This window comes from Accipiter gentilis, chromosome 33 (genome assembly GCF_929443795.1).
Source record: "Accipiter gentilis chromosome 33, bAccGen1.1, whole genome shotgun sequence".
Taxonomy (NCBI): Eukaryota; Metazoa; Chordata; class Aves; order Accipitriformes; family Accipitridae; genus Astur; species Astur gentilis.
The window spans coordinates 12,007,528-12,030,960 of NC_064912.1; the positions used below are offsets into that span (position 1 = coordinate 12,007,528).

A 23,433-nucleotide genomic window follows, 5' to 3' on the forward strand; every position below is an offset into this window, starting at 1 on the left:
TCACTAGGCATATTGGCCTGTAATATTTATTTAATGTTAGTAATAGGCATTTTGCTAAGGATGTGGTTGATACGTGGAAGATAAAGTGAGGAAGCTGTTGTCAGGGAATATGAAGGGTAGCAAATGCATTTAAACCCAAGGAATAGCATTTTCTCTTAAATGATGGGAAATAGTCAGGACATTTTCAAGTGGGGACAGTAGTGGAGGACAGAGGAGGAGCAGGTACCCCAAGCTGTATGAGCAGGAACAGTTCTGGGGATTTGTGGGTTTTATGTTCAGGAGACAGCATAGCTGCTGAGCTCTGTGACCTTTTAACATTTGATCCCCACCTCGTTCACTGCATCGTGCTTTTACCATATTAGTTGCTCTTTATGCTATGGTAAGCTCTTCACGGCGGTGGCATCTCCCCTGTGTCTATCTGGCATGCTTGATCCCACGTGTTCTGGCAATCAAGTAATAGATGAACAGCGAACATCTGAATAGCTGCTGTTATGCTACTGCTTTCCAGCTGCGGTATCGCTGTGCTACTTTTAATAATTCAGAAGTGATGGAGTGGTAGGGGAGTGAAAGGGCTGCAGCAATCTTTGTTTCTCTCCATAGCTTGTGATTCCTCCTTGGTGGCTCTGTAGTTACCACGGAAACGGGAGAGGAATGGCACAGCACTGGCAGGGCTGGAGTGGGACTTGTGGGTGGGCTCTGTGGCAGCCGCACATCTGCACAATGGGGAAAAATGAGGGCTTGCCTTTCTTTGGTTTGGTGCCTTTTCCCCTCTTTCCCTCAACGGCTTTGTGAAACTTAATTGTTAAACAGGTGATGCTCCCAAATGTTGGTGTATTTGTTAAAGAGTCTTTTTATTAGTGATTCTAGTGAAAATATGTGAGAGCATTACTGGTGGTCTGGAGGAGTTGGGTGAGGTAGTGTAGCAATATGATCATGAAATCTTTTCACTGGTATAAACTGGAATCTTGGTTATGGTCAAACTGTCACTACTGGAAGGTTGTTTAATGTTTTTGAAATGCACCAGCACTTTAGGGAATAGATTTACTGGAAAAGACTAAGGACCACTTCACTGACGTGCTCAGTGCAGCATTTTCTATTTTGATCAAGGCTGTATCTCAGTTTTAGTAATTAGAAATATATATCCTAATCACCTCTCACACTAGCTGTACTGACCTGCATAATGCCAGTCTCGGAAAATACAGAGGGAGAGGCATATGAGAGAAAGGGAGCAGCCCCCTGCATCTCCAGGTTGTTGTTACAGCTCCGGATGGCTGTGCAGTGCGGGCATTCGAAGGTGGAGGATGGGCAGGCATGGTTACGCCACTGCACATGTTTTAGGGCTGTATCCATCTTTAAGCTGCCTAACCTACTAGCATTAGCTGTGCTCTTTGTTTTATAACTGTGTTAGGTGCTTAGATTTTCAGTGATTATGCTGGAATTGTTCTGAGGGAACAACTAAAAACCTCTTTTACTTGGGGGTCAGAGTGGAACTTGGTGACTGGCTTGAGATGGACTGTTAGGCTCTGACTACAGGCAGAAGGAGACTGTTCAATTCAGTATCTATGTCCCTCCTTTCAATGATAGACTAGACAAGGTTAAACACGATTTTCCGGGGCAAGTTTTTGGCAGCTGCCTGGCTACTGTTTGCTTGATTGCTTAAGAAGGGGACCAAGACAATAAAATACATGTAAACCCACTGTTCTTTTGAATTTTGTTGCAAATAAATACTTCTTTTGAAGTCTGCGTTCAGCAGGAGCTTTGTCACTATGGGAGCAAGCTATGAGGTTCAATTTCCTTCTGCACAGTTTATGTACGTAAGTAAGGTATTCCTGTATAGTGAACTTAAACTTGAACTAAATATATAAGCACATAATGAGGTTGTTTCTCCCAGTTACCTTTGTGGAACCTTTGGAAATAGCTTACAAACCTTCTTTTGCTCTCCATTTGCCTCCACAGAGTTTGCAGACTCAAGGTTCAAAACCTTGAATATGGAGTATATCTACTTCCAATTTGTAGTCCATGAAGCAGAGTTAAGAGAAAATACTAAGTATGTGCTAACAAAAGCTTAACCATAAAGTAATGTTTGTATTTTTCCTCCAAAAAGGCAGATCCTGAAGTTTAATTGCTGACACTTCAAAACTCTGATGTAAAAAAAAAAAAAAAAAAAAAAGTTGAACAACACACTTGGGCACTGGAAGTGATGTTTAGGAAACCCTGCTCTGAGTAGTTTCTTGCCACCTATCCTTGTGTCTTCAAAAGGGATGGTACCCTGGTACTGGCAATTGAGAGATTTTTGTGCTCTCTTTTTTCATATTCAGTTGTGGGTTTGGTGGTGGGGGGGGGTGGTGGTGTTGAGAAAATCAGCCTTTGGACAAGTAGATGCTGACAGCAAAAAAAATTGCACTGGAAAATAGTAGTTCAAGAAGGAGTTCTCCTCTTTCCTTTGGATATGGCACTGCTGGGCTCAGCTTTGGTCCTGTCTGAATCTGACATGTTAAATGTGCTCTTGTTATTTGAAAAATGTCTTCAATATAAATGGCAAATTGCATCTGAAAGATGAGTTGTCTCTTTCCAATACATGCTCATCTATAGCAACTGTTCTTCAGTTTCAGTTAATGCACAAAATGGAATGGAGTCCAGCATAGTGGTTCTTATCACTGTTGCTTTTGCCAAAGTTAAAAATGCACTAAATTATTGCCACTGAATTCAGGAGAGTTTTCTGAATTCAGAAAACATCTATTGAGTGTGTGATGTCATTTTTATGAAGTCATTCTTTAGATGAGAATTGCAGTTTAGAAAAAACTGACTTCTACTGTAAGTATAGTAAAACTCTTGTTAAGTCCTAGTCTTGCAGAGTGCTTGAGATTAATTTCCTGTTCTATGATACGGCAGTGAATAGCCTCTTTATCCCCAAACTACAGGAAACTATTTAGTGTTTTGTATGAGGTTCTGCAATGTGTGTGTGTTTCAGGGAGCTTGACTTTTAAGGACACGTGCATATCTCCCCTCTGCCCCAGCAGCTGATGTAAAATGAAAACATTGCAGGCTATGAAAAGCAACTGAGAAGCAGTTCATGTAAAACTGTGTACTTTGCAGGTATGTGAACTGTGCAAGGTTGCGTGTGTAATTCTGGCTCAGTTTTGTATAATCCTGGGGCACAGCAACGGTGTGATTGCTGTATACCTGGAGTAGAAAATGCCAATTTTGTTGGTTTTGTAACTGACACTTTTAAAAAGGATTTTACTTCAGCTTTTAGCTGAAAAGTTATCTCCGATTCTTTCAGTTGATGAATATGTAATTAAAAGGATGTATTTGAATAGGGCTGAAAATTTGTAGTCTAAACAAAGGTTACAGGAATGCTTCAACAGAACTAATTCAGTAAAGTTTTTGCTCTTGGTTCTCGTCCTCTAGGAGTGTATCAGAAGCACTACATCTAATAAAACATTATATTCTGCGTGCTAATTGCAAAACCTGCGATTCTAAGCTCAGAAGCTGATTCTGGTGGTACTCATTGCTGAGGTGTAAGCAGACAGGATCTGAACACTTGCAGAAACTGGCCCCAGGGTGCTAGGACGTGCATGCTAGGACTGGTTACCCTTTTGACTATTGACTTATTGCTTTGTTTCATGCTTTTTTCAAAAAGAAGCTAAAAAGTATGACAGTTGTTTCTCCCTCCAAAAGACATGCAAAACCTAAGCTTCCAAATCTTACTGTAATTGTTTCTAAGTTGCCCTCTTTTTATTTAAACAGGTCAACTAACTATAACCATATTTACTTACAACAATTTGTGGAGGAAGATGTTGACTCTAATATTATCCACTGTTGTTTTTCTTCCTCAGTTAGATAAAGTGCAGTTGTGATTATTTAGAAAAACAGTTCAGAAGAAGAGACAAAATTGAGAAATATAGGATTTAATGTTTAAGAGACACTGGAAGAAATGGATTTTAATCTTGCATGTTAATTTTGGGTTAAAATTTTCCAAATAAAGAGAATTTCACTCTTAAAGCTTACTAAAAGCTTCTTTATGAGTCTCAAAAGCACTGAATTGGATTTTAAATTGGATTTTTTTTTTATTTAACAGGAAATGCCTCATTTTGTGTAAAACTTTATGGTTCTTGTACCAGTCTTGTCCTTTTTCTAGGATCTTTTTGATAGATCTTTTGTGTAGATATCCCAGTTTGTGTGTGTAGTAACTCTTGTTAGCTGTCAAAAGAATTGACCAGTCTCTTGCATAGAGGGACTCTTCCAGAGTTATTGTCAAGAAGTGGTTTGTGTTTTTTTTTTTAAATCTTCTTAAGAATCTTGGTATGAATTAAATGTAGTTTCTGCTGCAAGACTTTGAGGATTAAAGCTGTATTTACAGATGGTGGAAAAAAGGCATTGGACAATTAAAGGCATTTTAGGGGGCTGCAGCTCATTTTGTTAGATTATAAAAGTATTTCATCTTGCACAGATGAGGGAGTGATCCTCTGTACATCTCAGCTACTACTTCAGCTGCTATTGGCAGGCTTTATAGGAGTGCTTTATCCCTTTGATTAGACCTTGATTGCCACTCAAGAACCAGATACCGCTTGCAGCCATCTCACTTCAACTTGTGCAAGCGTGTGATGAAAGAACGTGAAGACAGATGTTTAAAGCATGCCCCCCCCATCCCCTGTGTTTGAAAGGCTTATTAATGTTCATTGAAGAAAGGATCCCTTAGTTTTGGACGATTCTGAGCTTTGGTTTGCAATTGAGCGCCCCTCAGAGAGGATTTTGAAAGTTTATTTGCCTCTCTGCTGTGTATTTTCAGGTGCTCTCACAGTTGGCCTTGTGCGACAGTGTCAAACCATCCATGGACGTGACAGGACCTGTATTCCTCCACGGCTGCCTCCTGAGTGGGTCACTACGTTATTTTTCATCATTATGGGAATCATTTCACTAACTGTCACATGTGGTTTGCTGGTGGCTTCCCACTGGCGAAGAGAAGCTACTAAATATGCCCGCTGGATAGCTTTCACTGGAAGTAAGTGACCTCAACTACACAGTTGACCTGTATGCAGGATAAACTGATGGAGTCTAAAATAACAGTACAGTGTTGTCAAGGAGAAGTGCTTAGGACTCTTACTATACAAAACATTCCTTCTCTTTAAATACTATCTCTGAGAGAAAAATAAAATTCTTCAAAAATTCAGGGGTTGATATTTTAAGTGACTGTAATTGAGAGGGATTAATAGTCTGTGGGCCCAAGGTAAGCAAAAGGAAGGGCTGACCCCTTTACTTTCCTTGGGCAGTGCTATTAACTGACCTAAGAAAATGAGCAGGGACAGAAGAGGTCAGTCCTGAATTGTGTGTCTGGTAGTCTTTCATACATCCCCACTCCCATATATCCAGGACTTGCTCCTTGCAGAATGGAATGACTGAAATTGCTTCCCCTGGGAAGAGGAGGCATCTGAGACTTACTGCAGTCTGAAATCCATCCCTACTTCAGGTGTCTCATGAATACCTTATTCAGGGTTGATGCCGATTCAGTCCTGCTTCATGCTCACAGCGGGTGTTTTATTCAGAATATCTGCATCCTAATTGGCTATGCAGGAGGATTTCCCACTGCAGAGCATCTGCTGTGCTTCACAGCACTGAGACTTTTGCTTCCATAAGTGACCCGCTTTAGCTGAAGGGAGGAGTACCAGTGTTTTTTCTGTCTCCCTTGATTCTGCTCTGTATGAGTACCAGTGTAACTCCTCACAGCTGAGCCTTGTCTAGCAGTCCTTTGTTTCCGCACAGGGAAACATATCTTATGGTTACTTCAGTGCAAAAGAAAAACAGTTATAATGAGTAAGGGGAATAACTTTCAAACTTCCTTTTCTTGGTGTGTGTTACAGGCTTAGCCCAACTGTGAAATGGTGCCTTAATGGTGGGGATGACAGCATGAAAAAACTCAAAACCTGAGGGCTTTTAAATTGACTTGAATTATGACATACCACTAAAGGTAGTGTGAACACTAACTAGAAAATGCAAGTTTGTGGTTGACACAGGCATAAATAAGGTTTAATGGAACTCTGACAACTAATGATACCTAATATGAATGAGATTTAACCTTGTTTTGGGGAAGGGAATAATACAAAAAAGCGCTCAGCTTCAACAAAGGTGCTTCACCGAGGCACTTGTACAATCAAAGCCATCCTTCTGACAACTTTGCTGCACAGCGTATTAAATTAATAGTGCAGCTTTTGCAGACAATGGAGCTATTGAAATGCTGTAGCCATTGTGATTGCCTTTTATTTATTTTCCAGTGAATGATTAAAATAGCAGACATGAGTATTACTGAATATTCCATCCCAACTTTTCCAGCACCCTTGTTTATCTATACATATTTCATGTATATCTAATGTATGCAGGGAGGGTTTAAACTCAAAATGCCATATCAAATTAAGATGCTTACAGTAAGCTGAAGTCAAAGCTATAGTGGAAAGAGGGATTTTGAAGTACTATATGTTAATAGTTGATACCACAATTTATTTACTGAGGTTTTTCTCTTAATTCAGAGCTTCTATTTTGGGCTTTACATGTTTTAATATTTTTTTAAATATCTCAGATCATCACATCCCTCCATCTTTAGTTTCCTACAACTGTGATGGTTAGTTCAGCCAAAAAAACTGATACCCTAAAGCTGGTTTTTTTCTGTATATTTCTTTAGGCTTGCAACAGGTCCATTATTAGAAGTCTAAATATAGAAGGACAATCTTTTATTTCAGCACTTCCCTTTTTGTTATGAGATGTTTAATAATGAAACATACTAATTTGTTCTTTTGCAAGTCAGAATTATTAATAATGCTATTAAGACATGATCGCTGCGTTGCCGAAATTTTAAAATTCAGCGTCTTTGGTATTTTATCTCCAATATGTATGACTCTGTGACCTTTGCATTCCTTTAACAATGATAGAAAATTGTATTGCTTAGCTCACTTGTAAGAAAAATTACTTTTGAAAAAAAGAAGTGAATGGGAGGTAGAGTTCTGCATTTTTCAAAAAGCTGATGAGAGTGACTTCTGTGGTTCATTGGATGGCAACACAAATGAGTAGCCTATTTGTAGATTAGTATTAGGAAACACGTAGCCAAATGGAATCAGCTTGGAATACCATGAACAGGCCTTTCCTGTGAAGTGCCAGTGCTGTAAGTTGAAAACGTGTGTAACTCATTAGAACAGGGTAAGGAAAACTTCATAGTTGTATTGCATCTCTTCTGCAAGCAATTTAAAGACTCGGTGGCGTAGTACAGGCTGTTAGCAGATATTCTTCTCACAGAACTTTCTGAACACAACATAGGACATGCTATCCTAGCCAGGCAGGGAAGTCTGCTGGGCCTGCCGAGGGCAGCTCAGGGACTGGCAGCTCCATTCTCTTAAAATGCAAGGGGGTCTAGAGTAAATCATCTAAGGGGAAAGGAGTCCTCTTGCTCAGCCCTTCCCTTACAACTCTGACAGCAGATAGTATCAAAACTATCATTCTTGTTTGAGTCCTGTTAACTGTAGTACCAAATTCATACAATGTAATGGAGAGTAGATTCCATCTTGGTGTTCGTTTGTGCGCTGTCCAGGTCTTTGTGTGCCTCTTCAGTGAATGAGGTATTGCAAACTCATGGGTGTGCCTTGTGTGTTGATAGCAGTCAAAGATCTGATCAGCTATTCCTTTGCATGGTATTATTTACTGGTTGCTCAAGTGTGAGCTAACTGTCTATTACCATCCCAGCTTCTATACCACTTCATCACTAATTATGCCCTGTGACATAGTGGCATAAGTTGGTAGCAAAAAAGTAACCTGGCTTTGGTATTGTTCCTTTTATCTCTGAAACTTCTCCTTTTTTGCTAGCCCGACTTCAAATTTATGTAAACGCCTTGCCTTTTCAGGGTGCTCATTATGCCATCTTCTGGTTTAGAAGATAGGATGTGGTAAACCTATGCTACATCTCAAACATTGTAATTTCCATGGTCCTTGGGACAGATAGTGTTAGGTTCCGTAATTAGAAACAACATCCAGAGCTTATTCTCTGCAGAGGCAACCTTGGTGGTCTTATGTATATTATATCAATCTTGGCTATTGCAGGAATTCACAGAGCTCCCACAAGATCTGTTTACATCTTATACAGAGTCAGGTCTCTTGCCATCTGCTACAACTAGAAAGGGAATTAATTCTGTGTCTGCTGCCACTGAATTGGGTGCTTCTCTGAGATGTATCAAGGGAGGAGATGCTGGACAGAAAAAAATCATATTTCTACCTTTTTTTTCCCAGCAGTTCTGTTATTCTTTTTGCCAGAGGATTTAAATGCTCATGAGTATAATGGACTCGCTTTTTGGAATGCAAGTAAAAATGGGGCAGGATAATCACATTCTTAACAAACAGTAGCTATCCTGCAAACATCTGTCCCTTGTGTTCCCCAGTGAATAAAGTGCTTCTTGAGTTATTAAAGATTTGTACCAGGTGCTGCTTTCTATGTTATGCATCTCTAAAGAGGCAAGCAGGTATTACAATGAGCCCTCTGAAGACTAGACCATAGCTTTTTCCTTCTTTTAATTCTCTGCATCCTGGATTTTTTGAAGTTGTCATTGGATGCTCAAAACAATTTCAAGCTAAAGAATTAGAGGAACTCAATCTTTTTTTGACTGCCACCATTCAGAACCAGACTAGAGATGATTGTCTTTTGTTACCTAATTATTTTTGTTAGAGAAATTAAGTGTCTTTTCTGCAAATTTTCCTATCCAAGGAAGAATTTGAAATCAAAAGCAAGTACTCTTGAGGGAGAAGTTCTTTATGGGTTGCTGGAAATTCACTGAGTTAATACTACCAGATACAGAGAGTTATGTTTGGGCTACTGTTTGTATAAGAAATTCCTATCCTCTAGCTTACAAATCTCCTTCTAAAAGAATACACTTACTTAAGTATTAAGAATACTTAAGTTAAATGAGCACTTCATATATTGGATTTTCTCCTTAGTGTCTTCTTTTTTAAAAAATAAATTTATCATGCAGTCTTTTCTTAATCACTTCTCAAAACTTTGCCATAATTCCTTTGCCAGGCTTCCTAATCTGACAGAGACTTTGATGAATCTGGTTTTTATTTGCTATTTCAGACCACACTGACACCCTCACAGCAGAACATGTACACTGTGTGTATGCACAGTGGAAGAGAAGATGGCTGGTTACTTCCGTAGTAAACGTTTGAAATGTGTATGTGCATCAGCATTCTGTGCACTAGCTGCACAGGCAGAATTTTATGGGTTTTTTTCCTGCTGTGAACTGAGGGAGAGTTGACGTACCTGCACCCTTCTGTCCTTGGGCAAGAACACAAAGAGACGCTGGGCATGCACTCCACTTGGCGGTACCATGCCACTAGCAGGTCTCAGACCTAGGAGCACTGGTGCATGTATGTACAACACACCTCAAAGAACAGTGGTTTAGTAGAGACGGATAAAGATCTATTCTTCAACCATATCCATGAGGCCATCAGAACTTTTCCACATGTGTAGTTCTTGAATATAATAAAGGAGATTTAATCTTGAAAGTGCAGGTCGTTTTCAGAATCCTAAAGCTATTTCCTGTAAGTGTATTATTGTTAAAATACAACAGAAGTTTTATAAGTAACTGGAATGCTTGTCAGGGACAAACTGGATGTAATAGGAAGTGTGCTGAGTTATGATAATGTGACTTGTCCTCATAATATTGTTTAAACTGTTACTAATTGTATGTTGCGTTACTAATCACACATCAACCACTGTTTTCTGGACCACTTGGGTATAGAGTTTTTCTACGCTTACACAGATCTGCTCAAGAAACACATACCCAAGCTTTCTCTCCTCAGATGGACCACGTGTTTGTTAAGATACAATTTAAAAAAGGGAAGCATTCTTTAAGGATTAGATTGTGTAGTGTAGAAATACATGGACCAATAATCATGTAGATTAAAACCTTCTGATTATTTAATGTTTAACATCTGGTTGCTGGTTCTTTGGTTTTAATAGATGGCCTCACGAGGTAGCACTGAGCAGGAATGTAGTAACTATGCAGCTGCCAGATGTTTTTTGTTTGTGCTTTTTTTATTTCCCTTTAAAAAATAATTCACCGGTGCTGTTACATTAAAAGTGAGACACGAGCTCCCGCTAGTGGAACATTACGGTTTTTTCCTGCTCAGTATTGTCAGCTGAAAGAAAGGCTGATCCTAGTGGTAGCTGCTCTTCACTCAAGGTGTTGTAAAAGCTGCTTCGTGTGTTTGGGAAAGCAAGGAGCAGCTGATGTTCTGATATGGATCGCGGTTTATGAAACTGTCGTTTTTAATTTATGCCCAAATCCTGCTTGGACGCTTTTTGAATTCAGATTCATTATGCCCATAACTAGTCTCTTCTATAGAACATGAATGTGTTTTCCTCAAAGCTGAGACCTGTGCTATGCAAATCATAAGCTTTGAGCATTAAGATATAAAATATGTGATAAACTATTTGTCTGGGATAAACATGGAGTCTATTTAAAAAAAAAAAGTTTTTAGTATGGGCATGTGACACTGTATCTGGATAAACTGAAGCATGTGTATTTAGTTAGGAAGAGCAGTAGTGAAGTTACATTAAAAAATATTGAGGCTGTTCCAGCTCATCTTTTCTTCATTCTGAAAGACTAGAGACTTTGTCCTGGTGAAGCCAAAGGGGACAGGCAATCTCCTGAATTTGTTTAATGTACCTTTGGAAACAAGAACAGCTGCAGCACTGCTGACTTCCACAGGAACCAGTGATAAAAGTGATGATGACTATTACTGTTGCCAATGTTTTTTACTGTTGCTTGTTTGACTTGGGGGGAAGCTCAAGCAGGGAACAGCATCCCCAGAGTTTGTTCTGTCTTTTAGTGGTGGAGAAGAGAAAGGGGAGACAAGGACAGCCCCCGTGTCCCTTACCAACAAACAAAAAGCAGCAGTCTGTGTTAACTGAGAGAAAACTGAAAAAATTGGCATGTAATGCACTTTATTCAGGCAGGAACACTGTGCTTGAATATTCTTTTTCATGTGACCAAGTTTATAGGTAGACTTTGAGGACTAGGAGGGGCTTCAGTGTTAGCTGTACATCATGTTAGGAGATGGTGGTATGTAGCTTTGTAGGGTTGGTGGGATATCTCTCTCCCCAGATATAATTTAGATTTGGCTGAATGGGTGTTGGGATGCCATGTTCCACTTCAAATAAATAATGTTTGAAACAAAGCTGAAATACATAGAAGTGAAGTAAGAGTAAAGCTCTAAGAGTTGACTGAACTGGTAGAACCAGATAAAATTCTGTGTTATTCTAATACTGATAAAAAACCTAATTGCATATTCTTGCATATGCAATCAAACCAATTCAAAAGCTAAGCCTTTTTATTGTGAAGAATGTCTTGCCTCTTGGAGGAGCTATATTTGGAAGTCATTCCCTTGATCGAGACAGTAGAGCCCTGCATATTGCTATGTTCAAACGAAACAGGGTTACTTATCCAAAGGTATGTTACAGGAACACTGACTTTGTCATCTGGGAAAGATTACAACACTGGATGTTCTCTCCTGGATTTGACCAGTGTACTGAAATGTGCTGAGAGGAATGTTGGCCACTATTGATACCTTAAGGCCTGTGAAATCCATAATATAATTCTAATGAATGGCTTTAATAGGAGTTCTGGTTTCTTTTTTGTACATTCACACAGAGTCAGTTGTAAGCACAAACCACATACATTAAGTCTAACTGTTCAGGTGAAATAAAAAGCCTTATTGCTTGGTCCTCTTTGTTCATGGAGTCTGAATTTGAAGTTTTTCACTAAGAAGCTTAGATTAAACTGACTCGGAAAACTTTCTTTGTATTCCAATAGAAAATCTTAAGGCTATTTCATTACTTCAGGAAACATTCATATAACTTTAGGAAACTTGTACATTTTAATCTAAAAGAATCTGTAATGACAATATATGTGTTTTCTATTTTTAGCAAAACTTTTACAGAAAAGGAATTTATGTGGAAGAATGGGAGAGGGCAACTACGGCTGGAAAAAGACAACTCTGATAATAGAAAAGGAGTTTCTTCAATGTTGAATGTTAGTTTGTCTTGACTTTGGGGAAAAATTACTCTAAAATAACTGGAGAAGTAATGAACTCTGTGATGAAACTCATGGATGGTGGTAGAAGTAAATCTACCAAATTTTTAATCTGTGAAGACAGTTCATGGTCTAGTGAGCAGGACTGAAATTACAGTCAAAATGGGGGACTTTCAGTCTTTCTTGGAAGTAGATGAGGAATGTTTTGAAAGCAAGATAAAGCCTACTTGGTCATTTCAATCAAGTTAGGTACTGGAATATCTTAGCTCTTCAGTTTAGTCAGAATACTTGCTTGCTTTTCTGGACTGCTCTATGAACTGGTAAATATTATGACTTTAACTCAGCAATGACTGTTTTTTCTTTTCTCTTTTCTTTGCAGTGATTCTATTCTGTATGGCAGCCCTAATATTTCCAATAGGATTTTACATCAATGAAGTTGGAGGTCAACCATATAAATTACCCAATAACACAGTGGTTGGGTCTTCGTATGTACTGTTTGTCTTATCCATTTTCTTTACAATAGTGGGACTTCTATTTGCTGGCAAAGTTTGTTTACCTGGCTGATGAATGTCTGAACTGCAGGACTTTATTTTGGAAAAGAGCAAGCAAGACATCAGAATTGCATTCTCAGGAGGATGCCTAGATCAGACTATCAAACACTTACTGAAAAGAGGAATGCTTTGACTTGTTCTCACTATGCACTTTGGATGAAAAAAAGGAGAGCCTTTCCCATAACCAAATACAGACAACGTTGACTAATCTCCTGAGCATATTTAATGCAGTCAGGTCTGCACTGTGATAGGAACTAGTGAAGAATGCTTTACACTGAGAAGCATAATGCCCCATGTTACTGTACTGTTCCTGTTTTTAATGTCTAATGATTTGGAAGTCAAAGTATTTATGAACTTTGTGGTAGACCAGAGGGTTGCAGAGGAATTCAAGTGAGGCTGGCCTCGCTGTTTAGGAGATTAGTATTTTACATCTTCCTTCTGATGAGCAAAGCCTTTGGCACCAACGTGGATCAATCTTGCATTACTGCACCAAGAAGCCAATAGATCAAAACATGTTCTCTAAATGTATGTAACAGCAAGGAGACATACATCCCCTCCCCCATAAGCTCTACAAAAACACTAAGGAACGTTTTAGAGGGGGATTTCTTCCTTATATTTATATAAATATATATATAAATATATATATATTTTGCTGATGCAGTATACAGTGTGTGTGTATGTGTGTGTGTATATACACACATATATATATGCGTGTGTGTGTATATACACACAAATGGTTCCTGGAAAAGAACTCAGAACGCTTTGCTAGCAAAACACTGTGGTGTGCAAAACTAGAACTCAATAGAAAAAAGCCATTTCTCTGAAGGCCACATAGCTGAGAGTCTTCAGTTTACCTCATTCTTTGTAGCAGCCCTTGATTTTAACAGTTTTTGTAATAGGTACAAACGATCCCATGCCTTTCTAGGTGCAATTTTAAGTTAAGCTAAAATTGTTTTTATGGTAATTTATTTGTATATGAGGGTAGAAGGTGAGATCATGTCATACCTTAAAGTTAAAAACCTAATTTTGGGAAACTGACACTATTTAAATTATTAGCAACTGTTGTACAGAAAGTCTCTTTTTCTACTGCATTGTTATATTAGCATTCATACATGTTCAAGCACAGCATTTTACCATAGATAAGCATTTCTCTAGCACATGTAAAATGCAACGTTTAAAGTAATGCAAACACTATTCCACTGCAAAGATGGATGAACTTATTTTCATTTGAGTATAAATTCATCTTTACCAAAAAAATGAGCAATATAATTGTTTAAATAATATATGCCTTGTTTACTAAAGTTGTTATTTTAGATCTGGACTTAAGGGCCACCCAAATTTGGAGTAAATATTCCTCACTAAAGGTAGTTTTATTTTTCAACGCAAGAATCAACCTTTCAATCCATAGATGTCATAATTCACTACGCAATCTAACCTTGCAGGAAGTACAATTTAGTGTCCAAGGAAAGCTGCCTGAACGATCAGTATTTATTTTCCAGGTAATATGTGGTTTACCTGAGATTCATTATGAAAACAAAAACATTGTATGTTTCAAGTGCTGTTTCACTGAGCTTATTAGAAGAACTGCATTGCTAAATAGACATTTTTCTAAAATGTTAGTGAAAGTGTATTTTAGAATGAGGTGGTTGTTAAAATATAATCAGCAGTTTCCAGAATAATCACTTATCATATAAGCTAAAGTGTTTGAAAATAAGACAATTTGCACGATTCTTTTGAACTGTGTGCCATTCAGACCCTAGTGGGTCCTTGTCCTCTTCCTCTTCCTCCTCCCTCTCCACCTCTTCCCTCTCCCCCCTCACAACATATTTTAATATGAAACTGTTATTTGCTGAATTAAGTATTTTTTCTTTTGACATTTTTGAACAAACTTGTCACTGGAATGGTCTATAAGTGACTTTTTTTCCAGTCAGCTCAGTCACAGGTAGAAGGGAGTGTTTATAGAACACTAAATTTTTCTAAAGTATACTAATCTGTAAATACAGCCAGGCACCTGCTTGGAAGTAATGGTTTAAATATGATTTGGTTCCTAATTTAAGCCTTCATCTGCATGGGTAGTCCGAGGTCCCCAAAGATGTTGGTGGAGATAAAACGCAGGGTTCAGCTGCTGGATGTGTGTCTAAATTTTTGGTGTTATCACTGCTGTATCCTAAGCTGATGTATTCGCTAAAACTTAGATCATAAATTACGTTGGGGAAAAAAAAAAAGCTCTTCTGTTTTTTTCAGAAATCTCGCTCTTGTAAATAGTTCTAGGAGATTTTTGTAACTGGAAGACAGGTGGGGGGGAGTTTCTTAGCTGCTGAGATTTCTGCCCATCCCACTTACTTATTTCAGTTATAGTAACATCATGTATACAGTGGATTTACGCTTAGATTAAATGGATCATCATTTAATAAAAAAATATAAACAGTTAGAGCATACCCAGTCTGTGGCTGGCTGGCTGGAAATTTATCTGATCTGCCAGTGCCATTGCTATGAATTATTAAATGATAGCAGAGATTTAACTAGCAGATTGTTTGTTTAAATATTTGAGCATTTTAAGTCCAGAAAGAGATGCAGCTATCTGCATTTAAAAAAATCCCACCCAGTAATTGAAGAGACAGCTGTCAACAGTTGCTTTTAATAAGGTCACTAAGTACTATATAGTACAGTATTAATTTATAGCAGAAAATCATATCTTGTAAACTGTATATAAAACACTGTTTTATGGTGCAATCATTTGTCAAACTTATGTCTGTTACTTTTGTTTTAAAGTTGTGTGTATTCTTTTCATACCTAAGAGCATCACTGTAAAATCTGCTGAAGACTATTTATAGGTTTTATTTGCACAAGGTTTTGTTTAAATCTACAGGAAGTTCGTACTGAACATGCCTAAACATCTGTAGACTTTTTCAGTTCATGAAAAGAGAATGTTTCCATATGAATCTTCTCCAAAGGTAATCCCGCATTTGTGTTGAGTGTTTACATAAACTTTTCTGATTCTGCCAGCCATTATATTTAACTTTTTGAAGGACAGCTCATTTCATGTGTCACTAGGGATTCTTAATTTAGTCTTTTGCTTCAAAATTCCCCCAAAAGTTTGATGTCCCATCATAATGTAATTTGTGCTCATTTATTTGGCTAAGAAAATGTAAGACAAAAAACTTAAAATACCTTCAGAAGGAAAACTAGATAATTTGTCTGTATAAATCTTGTCATTGAGCTCAGCTGAAATAATCACCTGGAAGCCGTTTGTCTCAGACCCGGTCAGGATGTGTTTCCCTGAACACACCAGTCTAACCATTTACCATTGTTTTCCGTTGTTAATCTTGCTGGCAAGTGATATCCGTTTCTTGAAGATGCTGGTAGTGTGCAACACCACCTGAGCCCCTTCCTCTGGCTGAAGTACAGCTGCTGGATTAGAGCCTTCCTGTCATACCTGTGTTTCAGAGCTGTTGTTTAACCACTTCAGAACACAACTGTAGATTACTGTTTGCCCCAACACACACACACACACACACACACACACACACACACAAAGAAAAAAGAAAGCTGTCCTTTAAAACCTTTGTGAAGGATGAAAATAATGAAGGAAATGGTGTCTGCAGGCGGGCTGTCCTGCCTGGGCGTCGTGTCGCTCCCCGCTCCAGGCCTGACCGTCTGTGTCCCCCGCCCCGGCCTTTACTGAGGATTGTTTTCTAATTGGTTAGAACATTTTTCAATTAATGATTTCCGAACAAATGTTAATACAAACTGTATAAAGTGAACATAATTTTCTTCACTTGTATTTTTGTTATTGAGCAAGTTTATCAAAATAAATTGTCTACTAAAGCGACTGGCCCCGGCTGCGCTGACTGGAACCGGCCCCTCCCTTCCCCTCGCGCGCAGGTGTCTCCTCAGCCCCAGCGGCGTGTCCCCCCCCCCGCGCGCGCCGCCCGCCCACCACCGCCCTCCGGCGGCGGGAAGCGGCGCCGCCGCCTCTCGCTGCGCGGCCGCTGGGGCCGGCCCGTCTCCACCGGCAACGCCGTAACACGGCGGGCCCGCCGCTCCGAGCGGGGCGTGGGGGTGGGCTGCTCCCGGCACCCGCACGGGGGAAGGGTCGGGTGAGCGCCGGCAGGTGCCTTGGCCTGACGATGCTGAGGTGGCTTGGGGGATCTCTGTCACCGGCGCGGTGGCCGCCCAGGCTTTCGGGACGTGCCCGGGGCGGGTGGGGGGGTGTTGGAAGGGGGAAGCCTTTCCTCCGGTGAGGTGAGTCTCTGGGGACGGGAGGGCGCGGGGTCGGGGGAGCTGAGGGGCCTTTCCCCAGGAGGTGAGGAGAGTCTCGGGGGACGGGAGGGCGCGGGGAGAGCGCTGCTCCGGCACCCGCTGCTGAGCGGGAGGGCACGGCTGGCTGGGGACGGAGTGAGTGAGGCGGCGGAGCCCAGCGAAGCGACAAGCGGGGCGTGGCGGTGGCTTTTCCTCCGGTCTTTCTGCGCCTGAACCCGAGGGGCAGCTCGCCCGCACGCCGCCGTCCCCGCGGCTGGCGGCCCGGCTGTCCCCAGCCGGCTGCCCCCCTGCTCCTGCGGCGGCGCACACGGGCCCGTAGAGCTCTGGGCTTCGCTTTGGTTAGTCTTTTTGTCCCGTTGAGCGGTGTAGCTAGTCTCCCAGCAGCTGTGCGTACGTGTAATTAACTGCATAAAATCCCTTAACAAATAGCTCTGGCAGAACAGTTCCTAAATGTGTTTTCTATGGACGGATAATTGTAACTTCTCTTTCAGCTGTCTTTTAATTTGCTGTTGTCCCACATGCAATGTAATTATCATACAAGTTGCTGACAGTACCTTTTTTAACAGTGTTTATTCCTGAGGATTTCACCTTCTTACTCTAATACTTTGTCTTTTTTCTTTTTTTAACAAGGTTATGTCTATTCATATAGTGGATACTCACATCAGGAAAATGGCACAGTTGTTGGACAATGATCAGTTTTTGGAAAAAGTTGGGTGAGAATACCGTTACAAAATCTTGTTAGGGCTTCATATGTAGGTATAGAGTAAATAACTGTACTTCATATATACTATGTCCCTTCAAAACATTTATCATATATCAAATGGAATGTGTAAACAAATGTTGACGTATAAAACAGTTCCTACAGAAAAAAAACTGTAAAAACTTTATAACAATACAGGAATATTATGGGTAATTAAGTCATCCCATAAAATTCGTTGTCTTGTAGGGTGACCACAAAATCCAGTCTACGGGGTGATCACGCACTGCGGCAAGATTTTACTATGTCTCATGTAGGACAAGATAATGGATTGCTGGTAACACATATCAAGAAGACACAAGATCTGCTGGTAGGCAAGTTTTCCTGTTAAATGGAGCAACTAGAAAAGTAACACATACCTAGTATAAATAGAGAGTGGGGGATAAATAAGCTGATAGACAACTGATGTTTCGTGACATGTGTTTGCATATACAAACAGACAATTTGATAGATATAATCACTGTAGTCATGAAACTACATATAGTTTCTCTGCAGAGATGAATCAGATTGTGAAAAAATCGGGCAAAACAATAAATGTAAATCAGCTGCAGAAGACAATATATAACACTTCAAATTCTGTGAGGCAGGTTTTGGAGATGCTTAATTTTTCTTCCTCTCTGGTAAATCACTGTGGTACTTCTTCTAATTCTTTTACTAAACTCTCCTATTTCTTGTCTTCCTTCCTGTCTCCTCCAAACTAAGCTTTCCCTTCCCTTCCTTTAGCTCACAGCCTGGGGGTGTTCTGAAAGCTGCTTTTCTTTTGCATCCCACATCCAAAAGAGTGTGCCAGTACCTAAAATTATGTTGTTCTTGGATATGCACTGTCAACCAGCAGCTATCCTTAGAACCTGTATTTTTGTCACACTTGAACAGCACATTTTGTTTCTCATGCTGCATTTTTTTTTCTTATTTGATCTATAGAGAGTACAAATGAAGAAAATACAGTCTAAAAAGGTGCAAACCACAGAAGAATGGCTAAGAAACTACAGTTTAGAATCCTTGCAATTAACATTAGAGCATCTGATAAATGAAGGCAATATTATTTTGTAAGTGCAACACTGCCCTTTCTTTAGTCAGTCCTAATTCGTGTGCATCTCTGATGCTAATTATGCATAGTGTTCCAGGAATTCAAGAAATGGTGTCAAAGAGATAGAGTTTACAGAAGAGACTGTTACGGATTTTGAGTCCAGACTTTCTGAGTAGGTATCCATTTTGTTTATGATTTTGATGCGTAATTGATTCTATATCCCCATCCCCCATGGTTACAGGTACTGCCTTAAATCTTAATTTGTTATCTCTGGGAACTTCAGAGTATCTCAGCATTAAATCCTTTCTGCTGAGATTTATGGCAGGTGATAATTATATGTCACTACAGCTGAAGTTTTTTTATTTTTTTAATGAAGATTCTTATCAACCCGGATTTGAACTGAAGCACTTGGCTCATTTTAGAAAGGCAGCTAGTGAATGGTTGGGTTTCACAGGTAATACTGTGTATTTGTGGGTTATGTTTACTGTAACTTGGATTAGTTTCAAGTCATGGATCTAGGCATGGTATGTGGAAGTTAAAAGTTTTCTAAGTGAATTTTAAATGTATAAAATCAAGGAAACTTAAATTGAGGAAAACATTTAATGAGTAGTTTCAGTAAGCTGTAGAGTAATCATAATGGTTTTGCTGGTCTTCACAATACTTGTTAGACTGTTCCTAGGAGTGCCACTACTTCAGCATACCTCACCATGTCAGTCATGAAGATCCAGAATCTTCAGAAGGTCCACCTTCAGCACTTGGGCCCTGTGCCATCTAAACAAACCATCTGCAAATCTGGTTTTAAAAAGAAGTAGCTTTTGTGTTTTGAAAAAGCAGAAAAATTTTCCCCCTTTGAAATGTTGATTTAAACTTCCTGTTTGTCAAATTCTAAAAACTGTGCATATGGTATTAAAAATAAGTTGGTCGAAGTAGAACAATTTTGGAGGACAGCTAGCACTTTATTTTACTTCAAGTTATACCTATTTTGAAATGAAACTGTTGAAAGTTGTGCTGCAGTTAGTCCGGCACTTCAGTGAGTGTGCTGCCTTTCAATCACAAGGTTGTATTTCATGAGCGTCTTAAGCAATAGCACAGTTCATATTAAATGCATCTCCTGACAATAACCTATGTGTAGTGAGCTAAGCTCAGTTTAGCCTGAGCTTCTGTTGTTCGCACATACACACGGTGAGTACCCCTCTCCTATCTCTGAACAGAATAAGCCAGCAACTGATCAGAAAACATTTCAGTGATCCAGTTTTTCAGACAGCTACATAATCTAGGCAGTCAAACAGCTTTAGGGGAAGAAGTGTTTAAATGGCTAGCCCTGCAGCCACCAGTTGTATGAGAACACTGAAAACAGTATTTTTAAAAGGTGATTTTGCATTTGTGAGAAAAAGGATGTGATGAAGACAAATGGTTGAATGTTACATTGATACACAATGCAAAAGAATGCCTTAGCTAAATGTGTGCTATGCCTTTTGTCAGAGTGATTGAACTTTATCAGCAGAGAATTCAGTGGCTGTTGCAGGACAGCAGAAAGGTAACTAACTTTGCAGTATATTTTTAGAATGGAACTGTATACAGCATTAAAGAATAAATTAACTTTTGAATACTAGTGAAAAGTGGCTTCCAGAAAGCTTATCTATTTTCATTATTTACTGTGAGTTATACATCATGTGCAGTGATATTTACCTTGACAATAGATTGTTTTTCTTGATCTTTCAGTGGTATGTGGTTTTCTGCTTTCTAGATCTAGTCTTTTTCTTTCTCTTAGCAATCTTAATCATCAGGACCTCTCAGCACTCTGACTGGAGTGGAGCTGTCTTGTAGTCCATTGTGCCCTCTCTTGCACAGCTGGTTAATCATCTATTGTGCCTAGCAGTGCTAATGCTCAGGAATGGGAAAGGGACATAACTCCTTCTTGAAGGGGATAGAGAAAGAAGCAGCATTCCAAAATCTGGCTTCCACTAAGTTGCTTGATTTAACCTGAAGAAGACACTGTAGACAGAGTTATTTTTTTATCCTCTCAAATAATGAATAGGTTGTCATGGGAAGGAGTGAATATGACTTACTGGTAAGGATAAACTGGGAGCCAGTAGTCCTCTCTCTTTTTTTTTTTTTTTTTTTTTTTTTTTTTTCCTTCTTCTTCCCCTTGGCTTTGTCACTGTGTCATCTTTATGCTAAAAAGCTTAAAGTGAAAATAAATACCTAATATTTGATTTTAAAATGGTATTGTATGGAATAAACAGTAACATTTTTAAACTTTAGATAAGCTTGGTATTTACAATGACTTTTCTCTTTTAAGGTGTTTGGCCTTATAAAAGGAACCAAAGTTGGACTTGTGGTTGATGTGTCTGGTATGAGTTATGGATGTAGACTACTGGATTTTCAGAAGGACCTTTTGGTAAGTAATAATGAAACAGACTTTGGCAATTATAACATATGAATCAAGCTTTCGTATAACTACAAGCCAGGAACTAAGTAGAAAAAAAATCTGCTTAAATTGATAATGGACAATACAATAGAAGTTTTGTGATGTAGAAAAGTATGTTTGAAATGTCTGAAAGTGTAGTCTCTTTGTTAATGTCTAGATCCAGACAAACTCCAGTATGTACCATAATAATAATACTTTTCATATTAATACTTAGAAGTTTCTCAATTCTTGTACCAGCATTCTCTATGGAATAAACTTGCCTAACAGAAACAGCTGTAAGAGCTAGAAACAAGTTCTACATAGAGCTATTTATAGTTTCCTTATGTCTTTATGTTTTGTCACAACAAGGCACACTTCACAATTTCGGTCAGAACCTTGGTGAGTTAATCACTTCCTGAAGTCCCAAAAGAAACTTGTCATTTATTGTGCTTTTTATTTTTATAAAACGTTTGTGGTAAGGAAGAAAGATACAGTGTGGCTGGTTTACTGTCTAACTTTGAAACTTTGTACAACGTCATTTCCTGCATTCAGGAATTATTTAAATTTTATTTATATTATCTGCATTTTTCATTTGTGTGTTTTAAATAAAACTACTTCAAGAAGACACAAGTTCCACATAGTGTGGTTGGTTTAGCCTTAATACCTGAACTATTGTTTAGTCCTATCCATGAATATGTATTAAACATTTTTTAGTAATTGCTTGATGGGTGAATATGCCGATTCTAGATCAGTATGTTGTTTCATGTGCTCATCAGCTGAAGGGAAAAACTGATACCAGTACAACAAATATTCCCTGCCTCCTGCCCTATTGACAAATTGGCTGGATTACCATAGGTTTGCAGGTTCTGTCTCTGTACTCCTTACCAAATATTTGAATCTGTATGACTTTTCCTTGGAAGCTTTTCTCTGTAGTAGCTGAAAATAATGCTGTCAACTATTTTTAGGAAATTACTATTTTTATTCTTTTATGTAATAACCCTACTAGAAACAGCATGGATAGTAATGCATTAACAATTGTTTATTTATTAGTGCTTAATAGATGAACAGCTATGTTATAAGAAGCAATTGTACTGCCTCTCGTTCAGTACAGAAATTTCACCTCTGTGGGAGAGTCCAAAAAACATCAATGTTCATGTGTAAGTAAGTTCATTTCTCTGAAAAATAAAGGCATTTCAAACAAGATCTCCATTTAATTAGAGGAATCTCTTGCAGATAATAAATAGTGTTTTTCATTGTTTGCCTGCAGTGATTTGTAAGAGGGGGGAAAAAGCAGTGAATTTTAAGCACCGTCAGTGATTTCAAGCTGGTTGTTCATGCATAAAATACATTGTAGCAGCTCCTGTGGTTTGTAGTAATCTTCATGATCTATCTTATTTAGTGCCTGCATGTTAAGCATACATATTCTTTTTTTTTTTTTTTTTTTCCCCTCCCCCTAGGCTGCATGAAGCAAGACAGTGGATACAACAGCTGGAGCCTGGTCGAGGCTGCAATTTGCTGAAAGCCTTAAAACATGTCCTTACGATGAAAGAACTGAATTCTCTGGTTCTTATTGTAGGAAGCTGGTAAATGCTTTATCCTTCTTAACCAGCTTTAACTTGGATACAGAATTGGTTCAAGAATCTGAACTTGATACAAAAATAAATAGAAAATTTAAGATCCAGGTTTTATGTATTTTTAGTTCATACCACTGAATTCCTTTATTTCTTCCCTTTTTTACTATTTATAAATCTTCTCTTTTCTGATACAAAGCTATGTCTTTCCTTTGCAGATCAGTTACCGGAGTAATCCATTGAGGGTCTGTTAGCATTAATGTTACATCAATAAAAATCCTTCAGCATCATTAAGGATGTCACTGAAAGGGTCCACACCTCTGGGAAGATTAGATGATAAGCTAGATTTTGCTGTAAAATAGCATTAAGCATTCAAAGATAGTCTTCTCTCTGATCTTGGTTCTGATGGAAAATTTAAAATGTCTGATTAAATAAATGAAACCAGGCTGAGATTAGATAAATTATGGACTTAAATTCTGCAGTTCAACTGTCATAATTTGAAAACTTGCAGTACTGGAGCCAGGATTACAAGAAAAAGACTACAGTAAGGGTTCTGGGAGTGTTAGTGTACTCCTAATTTATTAATTGTATTAATTTTAAATGTGCGAAAAAAGGGATGGTGTAAGCTTGCAACCTTGATATTTAGGGTGATTGAGATTACATTTCAGCTAACTTACTGAACACACAGTGTTCAGTTACAAGGTTCCAAGTTTTGCTTAGGTCTGCTTTGAACAGAAAGCAAAAGTTTTTAGTATGTGCAAGTGAAAACTTGCTTAATTTCTGTCC

General features: G+C 38.8%; 2 protein-coding genes across 4 annotated transcripts in view; both read left to right on the forward strand.

Moving 5' to 3' along the window:
- MOSMO (modulator of smoothened) overlaps positions 1-16,439 on the forward strand; it is a 33,215-nt gene extending 16,776 nt beyond the window's left edge. Inside the window, exons 2-4 of one of the 2 annotated variants that reach the window (XM_049791462.1) lie at positions 4,793-5,005; positions 11,963-12,068; positions 12,448-12,532. In XM_049791462.1, coding sequence (XP_049647419.1) covers positions 4,793-5,005; positions 11,963-12,066 — 317 coding nt within the window. In that variant the 3' untranslated portion in view covers positions 12,067-12,068; positions 12,448-12,532. Of the gene's footprint in view, positions 1-4,792; positions 5,006-11,962; positions 12,069-12,447 lie in introns of both variants that reach the window. The other variant, XM_049791461.1, reaches the window with a different exon arrangement.
- Positions 16,440-17,051: 612 nt separating this feature from the next.
- VWA3A (von Willebrand factor A domain containing 3A) overlaps positions 17,052-23,433 on the forward strand; it is a 37,517-nt gene continuing 31,135 nt past the window's right edge. For both annotated transcript variants that reach the window (XM_049791651.1, XM_049791650.1), the window contains exons 1-9: positions 17,052-17,407; positions 17,513-17,595; positions 17,829-17,949; positions 18,561-18,685; positions 18,764-18,838; positions 20,149-20,203; positions 20,969-21,067; positions 22,127-22,233; positions 22,534-22,659. In XM_049791651.1, coding sequence (XP_049647608.1) covers positions 17,333-17,407; positions 17,513-17,595; positions 17,829-17,949; positions 18,561-18,685; positions 18,764-18,838; positions 20,149-20,203; positions 20,969-21,067; positions 22,127-22,233; positions 22,534-22,659 — 866 coding nt within the window. In that variant the 5' untranslated portion in view covers positions 17,052-17,332. The remainder of the gene's footprint in view (positions 17,408-17,512; positions 17,596-17,828; positions 17,950-18,560; positions 18,686-18,763; positions 18,839-20,148; positions 20,204-20,968; positions 21,068-22,126; positions 22,234-22,533; positions 22,660-23,433) is intronic.